Source organism: Triturus cristatus, chromosome 11 (assembly GCF_964204655.1).
Source record: "Triturus cristatus chromosome 11, aTriCri1.1, whole genome shotgun sequence".
Taxonomy (NCBI): Eukaryota; Metazoa; Chordata; class Amphibia; order Caudata; family Salamandridae; genus Triturus; species Triturus cristatus.
The window spans coordinates 296,234,338-296,258,405 of NC_140594.1; the positions used below are offsets into that span (position 1 = coordinate 296,234,338).

At 44.3% G+C, this 24,068-nt stretch overlaps 1 protein-coding gene across 1 annotated transcript in view; it reads right to left on the reverse strand.

Annotated features, from left to right (window-relative positions):
• Nucleotides 1-24,068, reverse strand: part of RASAL1 (RAS protein activator like 1) — a 765,452-nt gene that overhangs the window by 15,150 nt on the left and 726,234 nt on the right. Inside the window, exon 20 of the mRNA XM_085633253.1 lies at nucleotides 3,545-3,624. Coding sequence (XP_085489379.1) covers nucleotides 3,545-3,624 — 80 coding nt within the window. The remainder of the gene's footprint in view (nucleotides 1-3,544; nucleotides 3,625-24,068) is intronic.

Below are 24,068 nucleotides of genomic sequence, written 5' to 3' on the forward strand. Positions count from 1 at the left end.
GATTGGATGGGAGTCTGTCCCAGGGGCTGCTGGGACCAGAAAGAGGACAGCAGGATCGATGTGACACTGGAGGCGGCCGACGGCTTCAGGTACATTTTTTAAAAATTATTATTAACACGTCCCCCTGTGCGTTCTCCCCACCCCGCCCCGTGCTCCCCCACCCGCCTACCACCCTTTGTTTGTGGCGGCCGCCACTGCCAAAGTCCTGTACAACTGAGTGGGTGAAATGCCCCTCTTGGCGAACCTGGCTGTCCAAACATTAGTGCTTTGTGAATATATGGAGAGATGCCCACACAGCTTATTGGCAGATGTCCAGGACAGGAACTTCGTGTGCCAATGCAGTGTTGACAGCTTTGGCCCTGCTGGAATGAGCTTGCAGTCCTTCTGGACCTGCTTTCTGGGCAATGCATAGCTGATCCTAATGCAGACTATGATCCAGTTGGAGATGGTCTTTTCTGCATGGCCTTGCCATTTGTTACTCCGGCGCACCTCTCAAAGAGCTGAGTGCCCACTCGTTGTTCTTTGGTACAATTGATGTAAAAGTTCTTTTGGGGTCTAAACGATGGAGTCCCTCCTTCTCCTTAGAAAGGTAAAGCAGGCAGGGTGGTGGTTTGTCTGACGTGGAACTGCGTCACAACTTTCGGCAAGAAGGATACGCTCGTTCACAGAACCAGTTTGTTTGGAAGGAAGTGTGGTAGGGCAGATTGACGTGCAGAGCCTGCAGATCACTCACTGGCCAGACCGTGTTATGGCAATGAGGAACGCTAACTTGAGTATAAGAAGCCGCAAAGAACAGCTGTGAAGAGGCTCAAAGGGAGTGCACCTCAGAAATGTGAGCATCAAGTTATGGTCCCACTGTGGCATGGCAATAGGAAAGGAAGGAAAAAAGTGTTGTAGGTCTCAATCGCACTCCCCGTGGGCTCTATATATCTTCCTGTCATCCTTTGCTTTTCCCACCAATCCTGCTCTGCTTTCTTCCTTTAAAAAATTTGATTCCTGCCACTCTTCTTTTTCTCTCCTGTCCATCACTTCTGCGCCATTTAGCATTGTTCTGTTGCTCCCCAACCTCGGTTGCTCACCCACCCCGTCCCCCGTGTCCTGTTCTCTTTTGCTCGGGGGCGGGGCCAGTAACTGCAATTTGCTGCTGAGATGCTCCTTTCTAGAAAATTCATTACTAGACAATTTTTTTTTAACGTACAACTACAAGGTGTGCGTTCACTGTCTTGCAATGGTGATTTAAAAGTAAAACAAAAATGACTGCTGGAGCATCATGATGCATATGTGGACACATGCATGTGAATGTATTGTGGGACTGGGAATGCCTTTTTTCTTTAACTTTTTCTCCTTTCTCATTTTGCCGATGCTGCTGAGCATTGGCAACTAACATTGGGAAGGCCACAAGGTGGGAATGGCGTGACCAATCAGCTTTGCCAATGCTTGTTTATCTAGTTTGGTATAGGAACAAGGCATTTGGATTCCATATTTATTCCTTTTGCACAGTTTCTTTTTCAATTACACGGGACACATCTCAGTGAGCATTTTCAGACATTGGAAGCATGGATAAACAAGAAGTGACGGGTGCTCTGGCAGGCGTTAAGCACCAGCAAAACAAAACTGAAAGTCCCTGGTGCCGGCGGCCATGCCAAGAGAGTGTTTATCAGCCGTACAGATGTGACAGTCGGTGAGACAATGACTCCACTACAAAAGAAAGAAAAAGCCCTGGTCATCCAGATAAGCAATCACAGAGGGGGATCATATTAACCATAGAACTAACTGGTGTCACTAGTTTTCAGTCACTCTGTCTCAGTAGCTTACTTTCTAGTATAAACAGCAGAAATAATGCTTTTCATTCATTTGTGTCTCTTGCCTACCAGTGTAGACGGTAACCCAATTTCTTCAATGGAGTTAATTTGATTAGCCTCGGGGAACTAATAAATGTGTTTCCTTCCAAAATAAATGGCGCCTTTTTGCACGACGGAGACGCAATGAAATTGGCACAGCGGAGAAAGAACAACGTTTTAAGATATGAAAGCATGGAGAAAAGACTGCTGAGGCAGATCACAGAGGACTTATTGTCTGAATCCTCGAGGAGTTTGCACTGTGGGATATTCGCTACTGCTCTCACCCTTTGATTACTCCTCACTTGTTCGAGACAACTGGTGCCTCGTCTTAAGTTATGCAAAATAAATATTATACTTTTCCATACATCAAGTATTACTCAAATCCATATCTAGGTAATAAACTGTGGGCATCCAGAATGCCTAGACCTAGATTAAAAAACATTTGTTTGCTGAAACATACTGTATTAAACAGTGAAAAGATCATCCTTTGGAACACTTATGTATTTAGCACAGTGTTAGAGAGCCCTTTCACTTCTGTGGACCCCCACTGAATCATTACTGGAATCTGGGGACCCCATTGAGTCATATTGGAAGCTGGGGACCCCCGGGTTAAGGAATTCTATGATTTAAACTTCAAAACAATACACAAAAATATAAAAACAAGTATACACCAAACAAATGCTTAAATAGTTTGATTCTTTATTTGTATATAGTTTATTAATTGTAATTCATTAAATGTTATACTAACTAATTTGGTACAACAGTCGTGGACAGATAGTTTGTGAAATTGGCACAGCCTCACAGCTTTCCATATTTATGAATGAATGGCTCAGGGGACTGTCACAGCAATTCAGAGCCTTTCACCTCTAGGGCTACATAATTCAGGAACAAGCAGATTGATTCACGCGGACTATGTGCACAAGGGAATTGATGTCTGGGATGTGCTATGTAGGTTATATATGGTGCGCGAGTGTTCCTTTATCTCCAGAAATGGATTTGCTGTGAACACTATTTGTGCTGATGGATTGGTTCAAAACACATCCCTTTCACTTCTAGAACTCTTATGTTATATTGCAGTCTTTGAATAGCACAGTATGCACTTTTTTCCAAGGCCATCTTTTGCTGTTAAATGTTTCAGAAATGTAAGCTGTGGCCTGCTGGTTGATGTGGGCTATCTAAGTTTGCGCTTTACAAATGTGGAATGTACATGTACATGTATCTTGCCATGTAAAATTCCACCTAACCTGTTTAAGTGTCAAAGGCATAAACTGTGTTTTTATAGGACTGGGTGCATTTGGGAATTACGACTGGATATAAGAGTCACTCCTAAGCAGACTGCAAAGGTTAGAGGGATCCAACACTGCATTGGTAGGAATGTTCAAGTCGCAGTGATGGTGTGAAGTAGTGATGTGAATACACAGGGCAGCAGGAGATGTAATGTCCTCTTATGCAAGGTCAAGCCTACAATGATGTTGGCTTATTAGATACAAATGCAATGTATTCTGTTCTCCTCCAAACCCCAACCACACACATGAAAACAGAGGACAGCTAGCTTTTAGCTGGATCTACTGGTACCCACAAAGCTAGAGCCTCCATGTGGATTTTGAAGTTCTAGCCTCCTAGCCCATCAGAAGATTTTCCCATTGGCCTGTCCATTTGGGCATAATTTAAAGAATATGTAACTGAGAGTAAAGAGCTCATACCCTGCCAGTGGCTGTTGCTTTGCACTGTAGCCTCCGGTTCGGTCGGCGTCCCAGGGTCGGAAAACTCAATGTACTTTTTCCTAAAGGGAAAAAAATAAAATGTTAAACTTCAATGTCTAGAAGAGATCATGCATGTAAGGTGGAGATGATCTTGGTGGAGGAAAAATATCCCTACAAAGTGCTTTGCACACCCCCATATGAACAAGCACAGTGGTGAAAACGAATCCTCCCCCATCCGATATCCAGTCCAGAGAGCCCCAGCTGAGCACAAAGAGAGAAACACCAGATGATGGACAGGCAAGATCTTACAGTATTGCGGCTTAACAAGGATGGAACAGTTTCAGAAAGACAAGAGTCGAGGAAATCCTATAACAAACATTCCAGGGAGACCATGAGCAAAACCCTACAACAATCACATTGAACTCCATGTGAACAGTAGCGGCTCCTGGAGGGAGTGCTGCGGGGTGGCGGGGCGGGCGGGGGAGGGAGGGTCAGGGTGGGGGGGGGAGTAAACTCTGGATTAAGGCCGAATGGAGTTCAGTAACTAAATAAATAAATAAAACGGAGCCGCTACTGCATGTGAAGTGAATGTTATCATGGCAAGCAGGTCACACTATTACTATGATCTCGTCTCAGGCATGGTCCTCTTTATTTAGTTATTACAGAGGCTGTATGTCCCCTTCTGGTTACTTCAGAGCACCAATTACAGATATATCAGTTTCCATAATGTTAGTACATGTCTTTTTTGGGGTCATACTTCGTGCATCCTGGTATAGATCTATAATTTGTAATCAATAATCCAGTTCATAGAGCGGGTTATGGATAATACGAAGGGGATTGTCTTTATTGGCTATTGGGTCGGATAAACAAACTAGGGGCCAGATGTAGGTGGCTAAATACCGGTCGGTAACCCCGAAATTCAGTAAATTTCAGGGTTACCGACCGGTATTTAGCCATTCCTAATGTAGGTGATGATTCGGTAAATACCGAATCTGTATTTACCGAATTCCTTTAAAAATTCATTTTTGAATTTTTTTTTAAGTGCCATGTGGCACACATCCATGCCCTTAGGGCATGTATATATGCCACATGTACACCCTGGCACCATTGAAATCCCTCCCGGTATTACCGATTCGGTAATACCGAATCGCTAATACAGAATGGCTTTAGATTCATTCCTATGGGCCTCCAAGCCCATAGGAATGAATGGGTAGGTATTCCTTATTACCGAATCGGTATTACCTCTTCGGTAATAGGGAATATTAAGGAATCTGTATTTTTTACCGATTCATTACCTACATAAGAAATACCGATTTCTTAACACCGAATCGGTAAAATTCGGTATTAAGAATTCAGTGTTTGTGGATTACCTACATCTGGCCCTATGTGTAGTTTGTGACCACTTTCTTCAACCACTCTTTTCATACATCTGATTCTAAGTCTTTGCAGGCATAGTTTGTGACTTTTGTGATAAAGAGGTTGTGAAATGATATTGTGGTTAGCATCAACAGAATGCTGATGAGTCTAATGGCTGGCAGGTCACAACATTGGGACAGTGGGGAATGGTCTTTCAGCTAGGTGGTAGACAGTAGTTATAATGTCATTGTCTTTAGATTAGACTTTGGGCGTAGTAACGTGGCAGCACCTCACACTGCTAAGCTTTTGTTCTTGCCATCAGGTAACATGATTTGCCTTCACCATCTACTCCCACAATGGAGATAGTCTTGTGGCCAGAAGGTGGCTCTGCAGATCTGGGCTTGGGGCCCAGGGGTTCTGAATGTGAAGATGGTATTGTGGAAGGAAACACAGGGTCTAATTTATATGTTGGCGGTATGTATACTCTCTTGCAACAGAATATACATACCACCAACATAATGATCCGCCCGCCCACCCGACTTAGATGCATGCGGGCCATGGGCAGGCTATGGCAACGACTACTCCATTACCGCCATAACCAAACATCTCCGACAGCCCAGTGGAGTAAGAGCCATTGGAGGAGCACTACTTTGTTTTATGTTTTTTAAAAAACATCTCATTGCAGGATTCTCTTTTTGAAAAAAACAAAAAAAGAAAACTGGTTGGTGCAGGGCTGCATCATGCCGACGCAGCTCTGCACCAAACAGATAAATGAATTGGTAGAAACCACTGTGACGGCGGTTCCTGTCAGTGCATTATAAATGATCGCCTGCTTGGGAGTCATTTATACATTTGGTGGTAATTTACTCCAACCTCCTGGTGGAACGATTCGCTGGATGCCAAATAATAAATTCGGCCACAGTGGATGAAAATGCGACAGTAAAGGCTGTGTTAGGAGGGGCTGTCATAGGCACTTTACTGTCTAGAGTTGGTTCTGTAGCAGGCAGATCTGAGGCTAAAGCTGGCCCGCAGTGGTATGAGGGTGATGCTGTGACAGTTAGTTCCGTGCGAGATGGAGCTGTGGCCGGCAGATTGGTGTGCAGAGAACGCCTCTAGCTAGCAGCACCTGTGGTGATGGGGCAGGGCTGAATGATAGTACAGGAACAACATATTGTGCAAGTAAATCACAGTATAAGAGCAGACAGGAAACTAGTCAGAGTGTAGGGATTGTGTTGTGTCACACAGATTGGTGTTAGGATGGTGTTGTCATGCTGATCACCATGTGGTGCACTGCTCTTGCATTAAGGTCGGCTATTGGGTGGTTTGTGGCCAGCACATGACTGTTTGGCGATAAACCTGTGGCGGGCAAGCCCCAGCATATGCAGGAATCACATTTATAGCTCTCTGCGATGAGCACAAAGTCTATTGGAGTAAAGAGGGAGATACCTACAGGAAGCAACAACCCACTATGGGCCGGCCTGATACCTGTGATCATTGACTGCTCACTCAATAAAACATGAGTACACAGGGGCCTTAAACCAAGAGGCAGATCCATGGAAATCCAACGCTGTGGAACTGACAAAACCCTGCACCAGAGCACGACATGCAGCTGAGAAAGGACCTAAAAACCTAACAAAAATCACCTTCGACTGATCACCATGTAGAGTAGGGGTTAATAATTGTAGATTGTCGGTCACAGCATCCATCTCACCTACCTGCCCTCTAACTGCCCATCCCTGCCTAACACTGACTTTTTCTTTTTATTGTAAACTCTCTAGTGATTGTATAGTAAATCTTGTGTTGAGATTTGTAGTTTAATTCATAGCATTTTATGAATCACCTAAATAAATATTGAGTGGGTGGTGGACAGGAAGACATGATAGAAAGTCAGACCTTGCTGATGGCGCCATGGCAGGCTGACCAGACTTTTGGTGGTGGTGCAGAGGCTGGCATATCAGACTGTGAGAATGGCACTGTGGAAGCAGATAAGACTGTGAGCATAGCCTTTTGGCCACAACGTCACTTCATGGTGATGGTGCTTTAGCCAGCACATCACTATCTGCAGGTTCTGAAATACATGCCATGTCGGATTCTGTGGCTGGTTCTGTGACTGTTCGTTTATACAGTGGGGATACTACTCCAAAGCAGGTCCAACTGTGCCTACCATGTCACTACAATATCACACTGTGCTCATAGTTGTGTGGTTTGGACATCCCAGTAGAGAGTGGGCTTGTTGCCGACGGGTCAGCCTGCGGGGATGAAGCTGTGGCTAGCTAGTCACACAGGAGAAATGGTCAAATATTAAGTTGATCTGCCCCGTCTGCCCCGCGGTTTTCAGAGGAAGTTAGGGGCATATTATCAAGGACGGCGTTAACATTATCATCGGTTTAGCGGTAGAAAACAGCCGCCAAAGCGGCGATAATGGGCTTGATAATATGCCCTGGAGAATTCCAATAGAAGCCCATGTTCACACCAGAACATGGACTTCTATTGGAATTCTCCAGGGCATATTATCGAGCCCATTATCGCCACTTTAGCGGCAGTTTTCTGCTGCTAAACCGGCGATAATTTTTAACGCCGTCCTTGATAATATGCCCCTTAGACAGGACAAAAGCACGTGTAAAAGACTGGGACGAAGATAATGCAGCTCTACTCTACTTTTTTCCCTGTTACAGAGTCCAGAGTAATGGGAGACGCCTGTACCCCCCCCAATAACTCGCAAGTTTTTGCGACATTTCTTCCAATCTCTGTAGAGGTGTCTCTGGCTGAACTTCGGAAATGTAAATCAGGTTCGCCAGGGGACCCCTGCCTGGTGCAGCAGTTCAGGCTGTTGGCCGAGTGGCTTAGCCCAGACCTTAATCACATTTTAAATGCTTCACTTAGGACTGGAATCTTCCCAGCCTCATTGAAACATGCTTATTTGTTACCTCTGTTGAAGAAATCCAACACCAACCCGGAAGTACTTAGTAACTTTAGGCCGATCTCCCTGCTATTGGCACCGGCTAAGGTGCTAGAGACCAACAATTAGCCAACTATGTGGAAGACAATGATCTTATACATGACTCTCAATCTGGCTTACGCGCAGGGTACAGCACGGAAACGGTGTTGATCGAGGTGGTAGACTCAGTTCGATTGTCAGTGGATGGCGGTGCTTCAGCCATGCTTGTGTTATTAGACCTTTCGGCGGCATTCAATACTGTGCTGCATGCAATCTTGCTGTAAAGGCTTAAACAGATAGGAGTACAGGGGACTGCACTCGAGTGGATTTCTTCATATGCTAAAGGACGTGCCCTGCAAGTCTTTCTCTGCCCTTTCATCTCCGCAGCTAAACCACTCAGATGTGGAGTGCCCCAGGGCTCTGCCCTAAGCCCGCTGCTTTTTAATATCTACCTGGCTCCGCTGGCAGCCCCTCATTTCTAGGAGAGGGGTCAAGGTGGTTTCCTAAGCAGATGACACCCACTTGGTGTTCTCCTTCAAAGATCACTCTACAGCAGCTTTTGATTCTTTTAAAAACTGCCTCAAAGACATTGCAGAATGGATGAATGTAAACTGGCTGAAACTGAATGCCGATAAGACGGGAGCTCTTATTCTTTAATCAAGCACCCCCCCCCTCCCCCCCTTCCTGGCCTATGGTGGCCTGGGGAGCTTGGCCTCCCACCCGTCCCTAAGGACTCGGTCAAAAACCTTGGAGTCAGATGAAATAGGGATTTGGCCCTCTCGGCACAAGTCCGGCAAGTCTCTGGAGCTTGCTTCGGTAAGATGAGCGCTATCAGGAAATTCCTTGGCTTCCTGCCAGAAGAAAGTCGGAGGATCACAGTTCATGCCCTGGTGACTTCCCACCTTGACTATGCCAACGGTCTCTACCTGGGAATGCCAGGGTTCTTGATCAAATGGCTGCAGGCGGTGCAGAACGCGGCAGCTAGGCTTATCCACAAGGTCCCGCTGTGCCAGCTCGTTTACCCTCACCTTAAACAACTCCATTGGCTCCCAGGAACCAGGAGGATCAAATTAAAAACCCTCACCTTCACCTTCCGTGCCTCTCAGGTTAAAGGCCGTGGCTACCTCAGGAAGAGGCTTAGTCTGTACCGCCAGGAGCGGAGATTAAGATCCAATCATCGGCATTATCTTGCTGTCCCCGGTTTCTCAGAAGCAAGGCAAGGGGGCAGGTCTTTCTCAGTTAGAACCACCAAACTTTGGAATGCCCTTCTGCACCACTTGCGTATGCTGAGAACAGGATTTCAGAAAGATGCTGAAAATCTGGCTCTTTAAGCAAGGGGAATAGTTGCTCGAGCCTCAAACTCTGTGGTCTGTTGCGCTAGCGCTGGGACACCTCGTCTGAGGTAGCCCTGCGCTTTATAAATGTTCTTTGATTTGATTGATTGATTTAGCACGCTCAAGATTTGGTAGGCAGCCACTTTAGAAACACATAACACTTCAGAGAAAATGCCATCATTCACTAAGACAGGAAGGAAGGAGGTTCAATCACTCCCACAAGAAAACGTATCTTCACAGTGAGCGTTTGCTGTGGAGGGGGCTATCTCCAGGGAAAGTCTTTGTAGCTTTCATTAGAATGCTTAAAAACAGGTCTCCTGAGTTCATAGACACAGTTGGAATTAGTGAGTCCATAGAGACAGCTAGAATTAGAGGGCGCTAAGATTGATGGACCTTGTGTCTTCTTTAAGCTACACCAAATACTAACATATGGTCACTATAGAGGAGTGTGTGGTTCCCTACAGATCCTGCTAGATGCACCTGGATTTACAAATCTTAGATATAAAAGGGGCGATGATAACTCCTTAGCCTAAAGAAATTGTGAAGACAAATACTTTTTTCACAACTCCAGTTGGAGAAGGATAGGGTTGTGTTTCACCAAGGTAAAGGGATTCAATGGCTTTTCCAGCTAAAACATGTATCCTGTCTATGCATGTTCTTCCCAATTACCAACGATTACCATATGAACTAATCCTTTCATTTGACTAAAGCTCTTGAAAATGTATATTGAACGGAGGAAAAGACAAGCGATCTCCTCCATAGTACTAGCAAGGACCATAAAAATGGCATGCCAGACCCTGGCCAATGCCAAAGGTCATCTTGTGCAGTATATGTACAACTCCTGGGTTTTTGGATTACGAATGCTGAAAAATAACCTCAGATCCTACTGAGGCATCTCCAGCTCCCATACAAGTTAAGGAGAGACATTCACCACATGTGTGGCTCTCCAGCTAAAGCACTCTAAATGAATGTAAATTGGGTATGTAAAATACTCAGTGAAGTATAGGTCCAATAGCTTATCTATTGTAGCCCAAAAACCTCATTATAGGGCATAGTCCTTTTCTAAGTTTTCATATACTAGTGTTTGCATGATTACTTAAATGTTTCTTTTTTTAACAGTGCCCTACTGGGTATTTTGGCTGCTATGTTGTCATTACTGGGCATCATAATGCCTCTAAAGTTGTTTGGGTACATATGGTATTGTTTGAAAGCTAATGGAGCACATATTTTGTTATGCCTGGTAACTGATGTTGGTGTAGATGGTCTGTTCTTTGGAAAGAGTGCAAAGCTTCCAACGAAGGGTGAATCTCTTAATACAGATACTGAAGGTATAGTTGCCACGAACACTGGTGAGGCCTCTCATGCCTACATATTCCTACAATTTTCTTTGACTGTGATGAACAGAAGGGTGAAACAAACAGACAACAAAACCTTTATTTTTTGCGTCTGCTTTGAATTACGTTGGGGAAACCCATTCCTGATACCACGACTAGCGGGGGACTGAACTTCCAGTGACTGTGGGATTGTTCTTTTTGGAAAGGAGTGAACAACAGTGGCATAACAAAAGCCCCAGCATCCCCTGCAGAATATGCCTCCTTTTCACACATGCCGTCACCACGCATGCAATTACAACACGCTTGTTACAACGACCGCGTTGTAACAATGCATACCATTACCCCGCAAGTCGGAACAACGACTTGCGGAGGGGGGCGCTGGATGTTGGAATGGTATAATTTACTATTCCAACTCCAGTCTGTGCGGAGAGTAGGGACGTGTGTTGGATTTTAAATCCAACACCTTTTCCCCCCTGCGTGAGTTGTTGTTCCGGCTTGCGGGGTAACGGTATGCGTTGTTACAACGCGGTCTCTGTAACAACCGTGTTTTAATTGCATGTGGGGTGACGGCTTCGTTGTGAGGGCTGTTTACTGCCCATTCAGTGCGGGGGCACCTGAACTCCGGGAGCCCCTCTCCCTATACTGACAGGCACCTGGCCTGAGAACTCCGGACTGGGTCTGGAGCATGGGTGTCTGCCTGCATGTACTTTGCAGGGGGGGCCCTCAAGTTTTGGTATGCCACTGGTAAACCACTGACTAAATTGTGAACCACTATATTTGGTACTAAACATGTAGAAGTAACTATATATTGAGAATCTTGAAAGGTAGTCTAAAACCTAAAGTAATTTGACAACCGTTTATAAATACTGGACGCATGTAAGATTTTGGCCTTCAGAAAGGGGTGGTTCCCGTAACATGTATTGGCTGGATGGGTTTTTGGAAATTTGATAGTTTGATGGTGCATTCATTTGAACTCATGGAGAAGATTGTTAATAAAAGATTGCACACCTTGAATCATTAGCAATGCAGGTTGTTTGGATTTATGAACTTGATATGAAACATATGGTTTTCGACCTTCTGTGGAGTATAGTTACGCAAGACTACCCCATTGGGATTTGGTGCTAGAGGTGGACGCAATCATTTACTTCTGACCCGAACTTTGACTCTATGATATGGAGCCTGTCTCCTACCTGAAACATTGTTTTGCCCTGGGAAAGTGTAATCATTTTAAACTTGTACTGAGGAAGGAACATGTTCATGGAATGATGGCTTTAAAGAGAGGAAGGATCTTAAGCTCTTACATTGGCCTCATTAGGAGAAACATCTATACCAGCTGAAACTACCTTACAGACGATGTAGTGACACTTCTCTTGAATTCCCTTGAAGGACAAGGAGACACTGGATTAGCAAGGGAAATCGATTGCCAACAAGGTGAAGTAACCATGAGCTGTGGATTTCCATTGTCCACTCATGCCGGAATAGGGATATTCTCCCAAAGGCCTTCTGGAAATTCACCAAGAGTTGATGCCATCCCAGTCAAGCATCAGGCAGAGATTAAGACCTATCAGATGCAGAGGCTGCATGAACACAATAGTTATTGAAATGGAATCCATGATGTTTTAAGGCGAGGCAACTTCATAACCCAAGACTGAATAAATGTGATGTAGCAACCAGTTAGTAAGTTGTACTAGGTCGCTGGGTCCACAAGAGTGAGTTTGCTGACTTTTATTGGTTTTGAAGTCTGATACTCAGCCTTACACTGGTCAAGAGCACCATCCAAAGTTGAGCCAGGTGGGGATATATTGCTTTCTTCAGCACATCCTATTTAAAGCCCGAAGACTTCCCCCGGCCATGATGCTGTATCAACACAGCTCAGGTCATTCTCCTAATGCTCAATTGTGTGTTCCATCACAGGCGAAGGATGGCATCCAGGGTCACATGCTTTCTTTATGAATTTGACTTGAGACAGCCAGTAAGGCTGTCTCAAGTCAACAAAATTAAGTATCAGATTTGGACAGTCACATTAATGTTCTTCCTAATCAGGGAACAAGATAGGTGCATTTTCTTGCACTGTAAATCCAGTATTCAGTAGGGACACACACAAAAAACTCACAAACCATTATTACTATACCAAGCACCACTACTGACTCATCAGAATGCCTGACCCTATGCAGCATCTTTAAATATGTGCATAGAAGTAATCAAAGTTTTTATTCCAGAATTACATGACTTTTGGACAAGGTAGCACCTATTATTAGGCTGTGTCACATTGACCTTATTAAAGCAGGAGTTCTCATCAGTGAGACCATGAATTTCGTTTCTTGAACATTTCAGACTTCCGAAACCCAGTGGCAGATGAGTTGAATACCTCTGAAGCAAAAGATGTCCTTTTTCCCAAAGTTATTTTATATTATGTAGCCCTGTAGAGCACACTATCACCCAGGAGGGTATCCTGGCGCTGAGCAGGTGCAAAAAGCCAAAACTAGTGCCTACGGAGGCTACCCGGAGAGCTAGGTCTTCAGCTTCTTGCAGAATACAAGAAGTGATGAGAAGGCTCGGACATATAGCTGCAGGTTGGTCCATGCTTTAGGAGCGATGCAAGAGATGGCTTGACCACCAGATCTGTCTTTCTGTATGTGGAGTCTGGCTGAGTGGAGGTGTCTAGACGGTTTATCAAAGCAGATGCAGTTGTTGATGCTGGGCCTGAGTTGTGTAGAGACTTGAAGCTGTGGGTAAGAAGTTGATTAGTGCTTGTTTGTGCATTGGCAGCCAGTGGTGCTCCCTGAGGTATGGTGTGAAGTGTGTTTGGTGTGGGGGGTTAAAAGTGGGTGTGGCCATTTAAGTCTGGATGAGTTGTATGTAGATTCTGGGATAGATGTTGTTCCTGTAGTACAGCTTGCTTGTGATGAGTGCGTAGGTGATAGTTTTCAGGGTGTTCGTTACAAGCCATTTGAAGATGTTTCTCATCATCTTCAGAGTGTGAAAGCATGAGACAGTGACAGCGTTGACTCAGGCAGTCATGTCGAGTTTTCTGTTTATGATGATCCTGAGGTTCTTGGTGTTGCAGGTTCTAGCTCTGCCGGCCACCAGGAGCTCCACAATGATGCACTCTTACTGAAAATCACCACGTCGGTCTTGTTGGTGTTCAGCTTCAGTTTGTCTTCATTCAGTCAGCGATATTGGTTGTGCATGAATGAGCTTGTTGCAGGTTCTGGGCATCTTGTCCATGAGGGAGATAGAGTTGCAATGTTGGAGTTGGACATGATACTCATGTCATGCCTGGATAGGCAACAAGGATTTATAGGTAGCCAAACATAGGCATCTTTCAACAGTAAGGAGAGAAGAAAAAGAGATGCAGTGGGTGGCAGGAGGGACGATGATAGGGAAGTAGGTTTTTGGATTGACAGTGAGAAGAATCAGATAGTGGCAGTGCTTTGTAAATCATGGTATTCTATTAGTGATGCTAAGGTAGGTCAGAAAGTCTCATTGAGGCAGGAAACTGCTCAGCCGCTTTGCAATATCTAAAGGCTGACCTCTCATGTGCCTCCTCCTAATAATAACATGTCACTGTGTGCCCACTGCTGAAGATGGAATAAGGTTTGGATAAATAACTAAGGTCCTAGAAGGGCAAAGAGGGCATCAGGGTTAGGTATTCGGTCTTTTTACAATTGTGTAAGGGCTGTGAGCAAATGAGCTAGGTTAAGTGGAGAGCAGTGATCGTTAGTCATGTTCTGAATTTCCATACATCATTCTTGTTAGAAGCCAGTCTAAAAATGTTCTAGAATTACATTTTCATACTTAAACTGAACATTACTCCAAACGTCATATTTCATGATCCTTTTGCCCCACAGAAGGATTCCAATTAAATATATGTACCATGCTATGTGCAAAGCATTAAGTTAAATTCCACAGAAGTTTCATGGAGATTCTTCAAACGGGGCCAAAGTTATCAGCAACACAAAAACAAAAAATTCCAATGGACAGCTGACCTAACTAAAACAACCCACTGGGTATGTATGTATGGGTGAGTGTATATATATATATATATATATATATATATATATATATATATATATATATATATATATATATATATATATATATATATATATATATATATATATATATATATATATATATATATATATATATATATATATATATATATATATATATCCTACTCCGCCTTTCACACTCCTTTCAGACAGGAACAGACGAATGCGGACCCAGGTTCTGGTGCAATAAGTTTTATTTCATGCCCTGCAGCGCCGCCATAACACGTTTCCGCCTTCAGGAGGCCTTGATCACATGACGCGCATGTGGGTGCCTTCACATTTTTTTAAAGTGACAGTGCTCTAACTCGTGACGTAACATGTTATCATAGACATGGAAGAAATAATCAATGTAGTTTGGACTGTATATCACATCAATACTAAAATGCTTTTTGTAATCACATTTATAGATGTCAATAGAGATGTTATAAATATTAATAAATATATAACTAAATATTTATTTAAAATAGGCATTGCATAATATATAATTCAAAATGCAAACGAGAATTAAAACCACAATTCTGGATAAAATACATATTAAAAATTTGATCTAGTCCAAAATTTTCATGTGTAATCATAACCCAGTCTTGTATCAATTGGTAAAACTCCCATACCCATATCACCCCCGAAGCATTTCTTAATCTGTGGGGGTTGCTAATGCAATCTTATACAGTGTAAAACAGTTATGCCCCAGTGGGCCTAGACTGTTTTCCATGGCCACGCATAAAAAAGTGCGAGTGCTTACTAAATATGGAGCCACCTACAGAAACACCAATTGGTTCTTAAAGTGCAAAAGTGCATACAGTACATATAGTGAAGACTAAAAACAATGCTGAGGCAGTGGTAAAAAGCGAATTCATATATGTATATCACTGTGCTATCAAATGCAAGTATAGAAATCTTTGCTGGAGTTGAGGCCATGTGGCGTTTTACAGTCCAACTCCAGTATATATCTAGTCGTAGGGTTTCCTTAGGAGAGCTTCCCTGTTGCCTCCCCGCCTTTAAGGGGGGGGCCGTGTTCACAACAAAATATTTCAGATTGCTCACAATGTTGCCGTGGTGCCCCTTAAAATGCCTCACAACCATGTACGACATGTCACTATTGTTGATGGCCCTTATGTGCTGGAGTATCCTCTTGTGGACCTGCAGCTTCGTACTTCCTACGTACCGCAGGCGACAGGGACACTCCAACACATACACTGCATATTCTGTTTTGCAGGTCAATTTTTTGTTAATGGGCATGGGAACTGTCTTGAATGGTATGGTGTACTCTGATATGCTCACCCCGTGCTTACAGGCCTTACATGTCGCACATCTAAGAAATATATATAATGAAAAAAACATGGGATTCTGTAATTCCTGTATAAATGGCAGTCTCTGATTTGTGTATAATCGGGCAAACTGTGAAGCATCCAGTCTCCGAAAATTCATTTCCTATGGAAACGTGGTCCAAGCTAGCCTGGCTGATGAGGGGTGATATCCCGAAATCGGTCCCAAGATGCTTGTTTCCTGTCCAGGGAGGTCCTGGCTTGGCAGTTCGGTATGGACTGCCCCCGTGAGGAGCAGGGTCAAGACTCTGGGGCATATTTACAAGCCCCTATCGCCACCACAACTTCACTTTCAGTGACACTGTGATGGCGATAGGAGCTTTGCCTTATTTACAAGGCAGCGTTAAGCCACTTAATGTGGCTTAACGGTGCCTTGTAAATAAGGCCCCGTGAAAGGGGCGGGCAATGGGTGTTGTGGTGGGCGTTCCGCAACAACACCCATTGATTTTGACGCTGCCCCCTATTTACAAGAGCAGCGTAAATAGGAGGCAGCCCCTAAATTAAGACCAGGAAAAACCTGGTCTTAAACAGGCGAAACAAGGAGAAATACTTTATTTCTCCTGTTTTTGATGTTTCCATGTGTGCTACCTTGGGCAGCACACATGGAAACAGCAAAACGCCAATGCTTGTTTATGTGCAGGAAGGTCCCCCTTCCTGAACATAAACAATCATTTTTAAAAAAAAATCAGTTTTGCAACTTCTATGTGTGTGAGAGATTGTTTATGTGCAGGAAAGGGGATCTTCCTGCACATAAACAATCTTCCCCTCAACACAGGCACCCTTGCACTATGGTGCAAAAGTGCCAGCATTGGCGCTAGGCTGCTAAATATAGCACCAGCGCAGGGGGAAACGCAGGGCTGCACCATATTCTCGTAAATATGGTGCAGCCCTGAGTTTCTAAAGTGATGAAGCGTGTCGATAGCCTTCTTGGCTTAATGACACGCTTCTCCACTTTCTTGTAAATATGCCCCTGAGTCGCACCTGGCTGGGTTCAAACTGGGGTGGCATAGAGAACAAAACAACAACGGATTCAAGCCAGATCTCTTGACTGGGGGTGAGTGGTTGAAAAGTTGCAGCACTCCGTCCATCATCTTGTTGTGTTTCCTATGTTTGCCCTAAGCGGCCATGGGTATGCCCAGACGTGAGTCCCTTGCTGGCTGTGCCACTGGATTCAAAGCTAGCCTGGCTGATGAGGAGTGATATCCAGAAACTGGTCCCAAGATGCTTGTTTCTGGTCCAGGGAGAACCTGGCCTGGCAGTTCGTGGTGGACTGTTACCATGAGGAGCAGGATCAAGACTGATTTGCATATGGCCAGGTCCAAACTGGGGTGGCATAGTGAGGAAAAGAACGATCGATTCAAACCAGAACTATTGACTGGGGGTGAGTGGTTGAAAAGTTTCAGCACTCCGTCCATCATCTTGTTGTGTTTGCTTTGATTTTTGCACACCACGCCTTCTAACACAGGAACAAGAAATATGCATATCAACCATGGTCCTGTTGAAATAGGAGTAGCCTAAACAAAACGACCAGGCCAGGAATCCTATGAATTGGAATACAAGTAACCCTAAACCAGTTTCGACCTATTTGGGCCTTGGCAGTTGGGTACAGCTTCAGTGCAATAGTACATTGAACATAGGACCGAGATCTGGGCTCAGCTATTGCTTTTTAAGTGTCACACCGAAGAAAGCAAAAAAGTGATGGATGCAATGCTTGAATAAATCTCAGCCACTGGAGAGCTGCATTCTAGTCCATTGTATTTTGCCCAGCATGTGACTTCTGACTGGAACCAGCGATATACAAATCAGCCTTGGTCCTGCTCCAATTTTGCATCGCTGCAAATGACGTGTGCCAACCTTAACTAAGTCATATTCATGTTATCAATCCCAGAAAGATGAACGATTGAGACACCCCTACTGGAATTCATAATTTCTACAGGTTGTGTGTAGATATCTGCAGATGGCACAATAATGGTACATATTACTACTGATATACAGTTGCCTATAATTTGCATTAAACAAAATGGAGCATTCTTTTTTCCTTGATGTCAAAAAGCATTATATCCTTTGTGCACCTTATGTTTACTTAGTTTTGCACAATATGGATTTCTTCACAGCACCATTAAAACATGAGACAAGATGCTATTAAAATGTATCTTATACTTTAATATATGAGGCTAACTTTATAGACTGTTATGGAAGGCAACATTCTACTGGCAAAAAAATGTACACTTATTCTAGCTCTTGGGTTAGATTGAAAGTGTTGCTGGGTACCCTGGCTGTTAATCGTTGGTGAGAGTGGGATACGATAATTGCAGCTTTGACCCATTTCACCAATTTACTTTAAATAGTCAGTCACAACTCTTTATTATGGAAAGAAACAATCATGTTTTATAATGATAACAGGGATTTGCATTTCGATTGTCAAAGCAATAAAAACACACACAGAACTGTCAGGGCTACAACTGTCCTCCCAGGAATATCTTTTTGTTGTGGCTGAAGGTCAGGCCAGCAGCTCCAGCCCAGCCGCCTAGCCCAGGGGGCTAAAGCCTTCTCAGTCCAACGGTAGTTGCGCGCCTGATCTGCATTCATCTGTTCTGGGAAAACCAAGTTCCTCCAGATACTGAAGACCTGTTACATAACTAATGCCCTACTATAGACAGTCTTTACCTGTATCTAACCCCTCACAGTCACAGAACATACACTGAGAAATGAGGTGGCTATAAGTAAAAAAGTGAGTACTGGTAACACTGCTTACTCTATGGAGAGAGTTTACTCCGTACCACACTGTTTGCAGACGGTGAAACTCTCATGAGAAATACACCACCGAGTATGAACAAGCCTTCCCAAAAACAACAGGTCTCGCTTATGCAAGAGCTATTGGCTTTGCCAATATGTTTTAGCAATGTTGTACACCATAGTGGATGCTGTTCAGAATGGCTAAAAGTTAGTGGGGTAAAGGAGAGTGGCGTGGAATGGAGTGTTGTAAAGTGGAGTAGAGTGGAGTGCTATGAAATGGCGTAGAGTGGCATGGAGTTGCATACACTAGAGTTGAGTGGCGTGGGGAGGAAAGGCGAGGAGTGAAGTAGAGTGTCATGGAGTATTGTACAGTGTTGTGGAGTGCCGTGGAGGGAGTAGAGTGTCACAGGTTGGAAAGGCTTGGAGTTGAGTGGTGTAGAGTGGAGTACAGTGTCAGAGATGAGTAGAGTGGTATAGAGTGGAGTGGCATAGAGTGCAGTGGAGTGGTGTAGAGCAGAGTGGAGTAGCGTAAAGTGTGTTGCATAGAGTGGAGTAGAGTGTTGTAGAGTAGAGTAGATTGTCATAGAGTGGCGTAGCATTGAGTGGAGTACAGTACTGTAAAGTTGAGTGGCATCAAGTGGAGTGGCATTGAGTGCATAGAGCAGAGTGGCATAGTGTCAGAGTGGAGTGGTACAGAGTGTAGTGGAGTAGAGTAGAGTAGAATGTCACAGAATAGAGTGGAGCAAGGTGGCATGGAGAGGCATACAAGGAGTTGCATAGAGTATCGTAGAGTGGAGTAGTGTCATAGAATGACAGAGTGCTGTAGAGTGAAGTGGCACACAGTGAAATAAAGTGTCAGTTGAGTAATGGAGTTGAGCATCATAGAGTGAAGTATCATGGGATGGAGTGTCTTAGAGAGTGTAGTAGGTAGAGTGGAGTATAGTGGCTTATAGTGAAGTGGCTTAAAGCACAGTGGTTCAGAGTAGATTGGTGTAGAGTGCAGTGACACAGAGTGCATTGGTTTTAAGTAAAGTGGTGTAGCACGTATTGGTGTAGAGTGCAGCAGTGCAGAATAGAGTGGGGTAGTGTGGAGGGGCATAGTGTGGAGTGGTGCAAAGTGGAAAAGAGTGGCATAGACTGCAGTGGCTTATAGTAGATTGTTTCAGGTTATAGTGAAGTGGCGTAGAGTGCAGTGATATAGAGTAGAGTGTCATAGAGTGCAATGGTGCAGAGTAGATTAGAGTGGCTTAGAGTGGATTGGCATAGACTGCAATGGCGTAGAGTAGAGCGATGCAGAGCAGCGTAGCAAAGAGATTAGTGGCATAGCGTGCAGTGACAGAGTAGAGTGGCAAAAAGTAGAATGGTAGAGAGTACAGTGTAGCAGAGTATACTGTCAAAGAGTGCAGTGGTGTATAGTAGAGTGACATGCATTGCATTGGTGTAGAGTGCAGTGGCACAGAGTAGAGTGGTGTGAAGAGCAGTGGTGTTGAGTGCAGTGATGCAGAGTAGAATAGTGTGGCATAGAGTGCAGTGACAGAGTACAATGGCGTAGAGCGCAGTGGCGTATAGTGGCATAGAGTTCAGTGGTGCAGAGTAGACTGGCATAGAGTGCATTGGTTTTGAGTAAAGTGGTGTAGAGTGCATTGGCATAGAATGCAGTGGCGTAGAGTGGCGCAGAGTAGAGTGGAGTGGCACTGAGTGCACTGACGCAGAGTGCAGTGGCATAGAGTAGATTGTTTCAGAGTAGAGTGCAGTAGTGCAGAGTAGATTAGAGTGGCTTAGAGGGGACTGGCATAGTGTACACTTGCATGCAGTGGAGTGGTACAGAGTAGAGTGCATTGGTGTAAAGTGATCTCAACCCTACTCAGTCTTGTAATGGTCCAACCCATAATAGAGGCTCTACCCTTGATCTAATCATCACCAAGGAAAATGTCATACAACTAGAATCCATATCACCATGTGAATAGCTAGATCACTACCAAATCTTCTTCTTCATCTTGGATAATGTACTGATTAGACAAGACAAACCTCGAAAAACAAAACAACGGTCAAAAGACTAGAAAAATCAATATAACCGGTCTAACCACCATGAGCAACAATCTCCTTTCTCCACCCTCAAACATGACAAATGTGAATGACCTCACCGATCACTACATCCATTCCATGTCAGACATATTTGATACAACTCTTCCAAAGCAGCTAAAAAGAATATCCAGTAGACACTCCAATCCCTGGTTCGGGGGCGACCTTAATGAGGTTAGTTGGAAATTAAGGCTTGCTGAGAGAGCATGGAGATTATCTCCTTCCACAATACACCTTCAGCACCTGCGGTCAATACGAAGCTACTATAACAAGCTCATAAGTAGCTCCAAAGCAAACTACTTTTGGACGCAACAGGACAACACCTAAAACAGACCCAAAAAGCTTTTTGAAATCGTCAAACAGCAAGCTGGCGGCAGATCTAATCTACACCTTAAAGATAATTTGACACTCCCAAGTGGTGAAGATTTCTCAACTCGTTTCACTGAAAAAATTAGGAAGATTGAATCAGATGACCTATTCTCCTCTCACTATCCACTAAGCCAGTCTCAATTCAATCTCCTCTCTATGCATCCCAGGATTTGGCCCCCTCTCTCTGATTTGACTTAAGAAAAATAATGCTGCATGGTCTAACTTTAAACTGCCTGAGATACTTAAAACAATAATATCAAATAATACCTCAAACCACTTCAGAGATCCTCTACCCACCAAACCCATCAAAGAGCTTAAATCCTCCATGCTCCCACTTTGGTCTAGGATTGTCAGTGCATCTTTCTCCCCAGGCACGATTCCTGATTGCCTAAAGATATGGCAGGTTACCCCAATCCCTAAAAAGCCAAATGTTGGCTTGTCTGAACTCAACAATTTTTGCCCTATTACTAACACTATGTCACTAGCAAAGCTACTAGAGAAATGCGTACACTTACAACTCTTCAACCACATCGAACAGTTTCAGCTCCTTGACCATTGCAAATCTGGCTTCACAACAGACCATAGCACTGAAGCAGCTCTGACACACATTGTGGATTACGCCTTGAGACTACTTGATCAGAAGAAACCCTGCCTACTTATACTCCTTGATCTCTCCTCTGTGTTTGATACGGTCAAACATGACAACATGGTAGACCTTTTGGAGAAAAGGATGAGTTTATTTTGTCCCGTCTTAAGTTTGTTTTTCTTGTTCCTTCATAATAGATCTCAACGAATCGAAGTCAATCAAACCTTGTCTGAGATTACTCAATTCTTGACGGGAGTACCTCAAGGATCTACACCCTCACCCATGTTATTCAACTTGCGTGGCGATGGAGAAGAGGAGAAGGCATTTGTGGAGGAGCGAGTTCAAACGCTGGGAGCCTATGCTCCCTTGGCGGGGACTGGAGCTTCTCTACCTAACGGCACATCCTCACCCTGGTATAAACTCTCCTCCTACTATGGAGCTGGGCACCGCTGATGACACTGGCCAAGAAAGTGGTGGTCTCGTGGGTCCATGCTGTTGCTTATCGGGGCCGGTTGCATTGGACATGTAGATTTGAAACTTTAAGAAGTTGCCGCCGTGAGTCTTTCTCCATTTAATTTGAACAATTGTTCCTAATCAGTAAGCCATTTCCGAGTAGAAAGCAGACTGCCCTCGGAGACGCATGCACTTTTAAGAAGTTAATGGACCAAGAAGGTGGGCAACTGTGCTTAGAGTGAAATAGCATGAACTTGAAAAATGCGTGTGTTTGGATTTTAAAGTTATTATAAAAATGCCCTTGGTCCCAGCTGAAGGACGTGTATAAATCCAGTCCGGGTTTTGCTGAAAATGGAATAAGGCATGATGGGAGTTTTCTTTAAACAAAATGAACTGGAGGACATAAACACGGATTAGCGCAGACTGAAAACAATCCTAAAGCAATCTAGTTTGAAGGATTTTCGCTTTTGCGGTTTTCGGAATAACTGTGATTATGCTTTGTTTAGAATGAATGGTCATCAGCCCACATGCTTACATGTACCCAATCGATCTGTGATGTAGTGCATCTTCAATTTTAGTGAATATTTGTTTTAAATAGAAGCACCAATATGGCGCATTTCAGGTTGAGAAAGGCAGCTTGACTACCGAAACGCGTTCCTGTTTTGTCCATAGCCTGATGTAACCTTCGCAATAAACGAGAGAACCCCCGTGATGACGAGTGCTGGCTCCTTAATCAGATACGCTTGGGGATTATTTCATATATATATATATATATATATATATATATATAGAGATATGTATTATTAAAAAAATGTGAGAGTGAATTCCAGCTGAGCTGCAGAAGGGCATGTGTTCAGTTTACATGTGCTCATGTCATGCGTCTAAAGGTATTAAGGAAAAGAAAAAGATGGTGCCTGGATGCTTGGCTCCAGTGGCGGCAGGCATGGATCGCGGATGGCGTGGTGGGCGTGGTGAGCGTGGCGGGTGTGACGGGCGTGGGGGAGGGTTGCGGGGGGTTGCCGTGGGGGGCTCACGGGGAGGTCACAGGGGTAAAAATAAATAAACTTACCTTGCCGCCAGGCCCCCTGTCTCTGCTCCTGCTCTCCTGACTCCGACTCTAGGAACAGGAAGAAGGCAGCCAGGCTCCCTCGACTAAGCCAATCCCAATGCTCCAATACAGTGTTGTGATTGGTCTGAGTGCCGTGACACGGCGCACAGCCAGCGGCTGGAGGGAATGGGCATGTTCGTCACGCAGGCTTTAATGCAGCCTGTATGGAGAACGGGGAAAGTGTGCATGACTGGTTTGGGCGGCCGGAGAGGGCTGACCGAACAGTCACTGCGCACTTAGAAGTGGGCAAATCACTCCTCCCCTGCCCTACTACTCCGAGAGCAGAGCAGCCCCGCCCACCCGCAAAGCAGCAGGACATAAAGCATAAAATGATAATAACTCTAAGTTATTATCATTTTGAGTTTCCACTTGGCACTGCTTAAAAGCGGTGGGGCAACGCTCTTCCGCGATAGTGGAGGAGTCGCCATGGCTTGGCTCGACTGTATTTTGAAAGGCCAGGCACCATGGGCCGAGGCACGAGCCAGGTATCCATCTAGTGTGGGGGGGCTTACTTTTCTTGCTGGCCTCTAATAGTAGCAGTTGTGTTTTTATAGTGCTAGAAATGCCATACGATATGGGAAACGCTATATAATTAACACAGTATTACTATCGTGGGCTCTATTAGCCATGCTACATTAGTCATGCTGAACAGTACCACAATTGTGTGGGGTTTCCCTGTTTTTGTTGTTGTTTTAGGTTTATTTTAAACTGTTAAATGTGGGTCGTATTGCATTTTTTAGTGGGGATTGGAAGAGCGATTGCAGCATGGAAGGAAGGCCTCGAGCATGACTCCTACAAACTGGAGCTTGAAATATATGTTACTTTTAAGAGAACTGCTAATTTTGCAG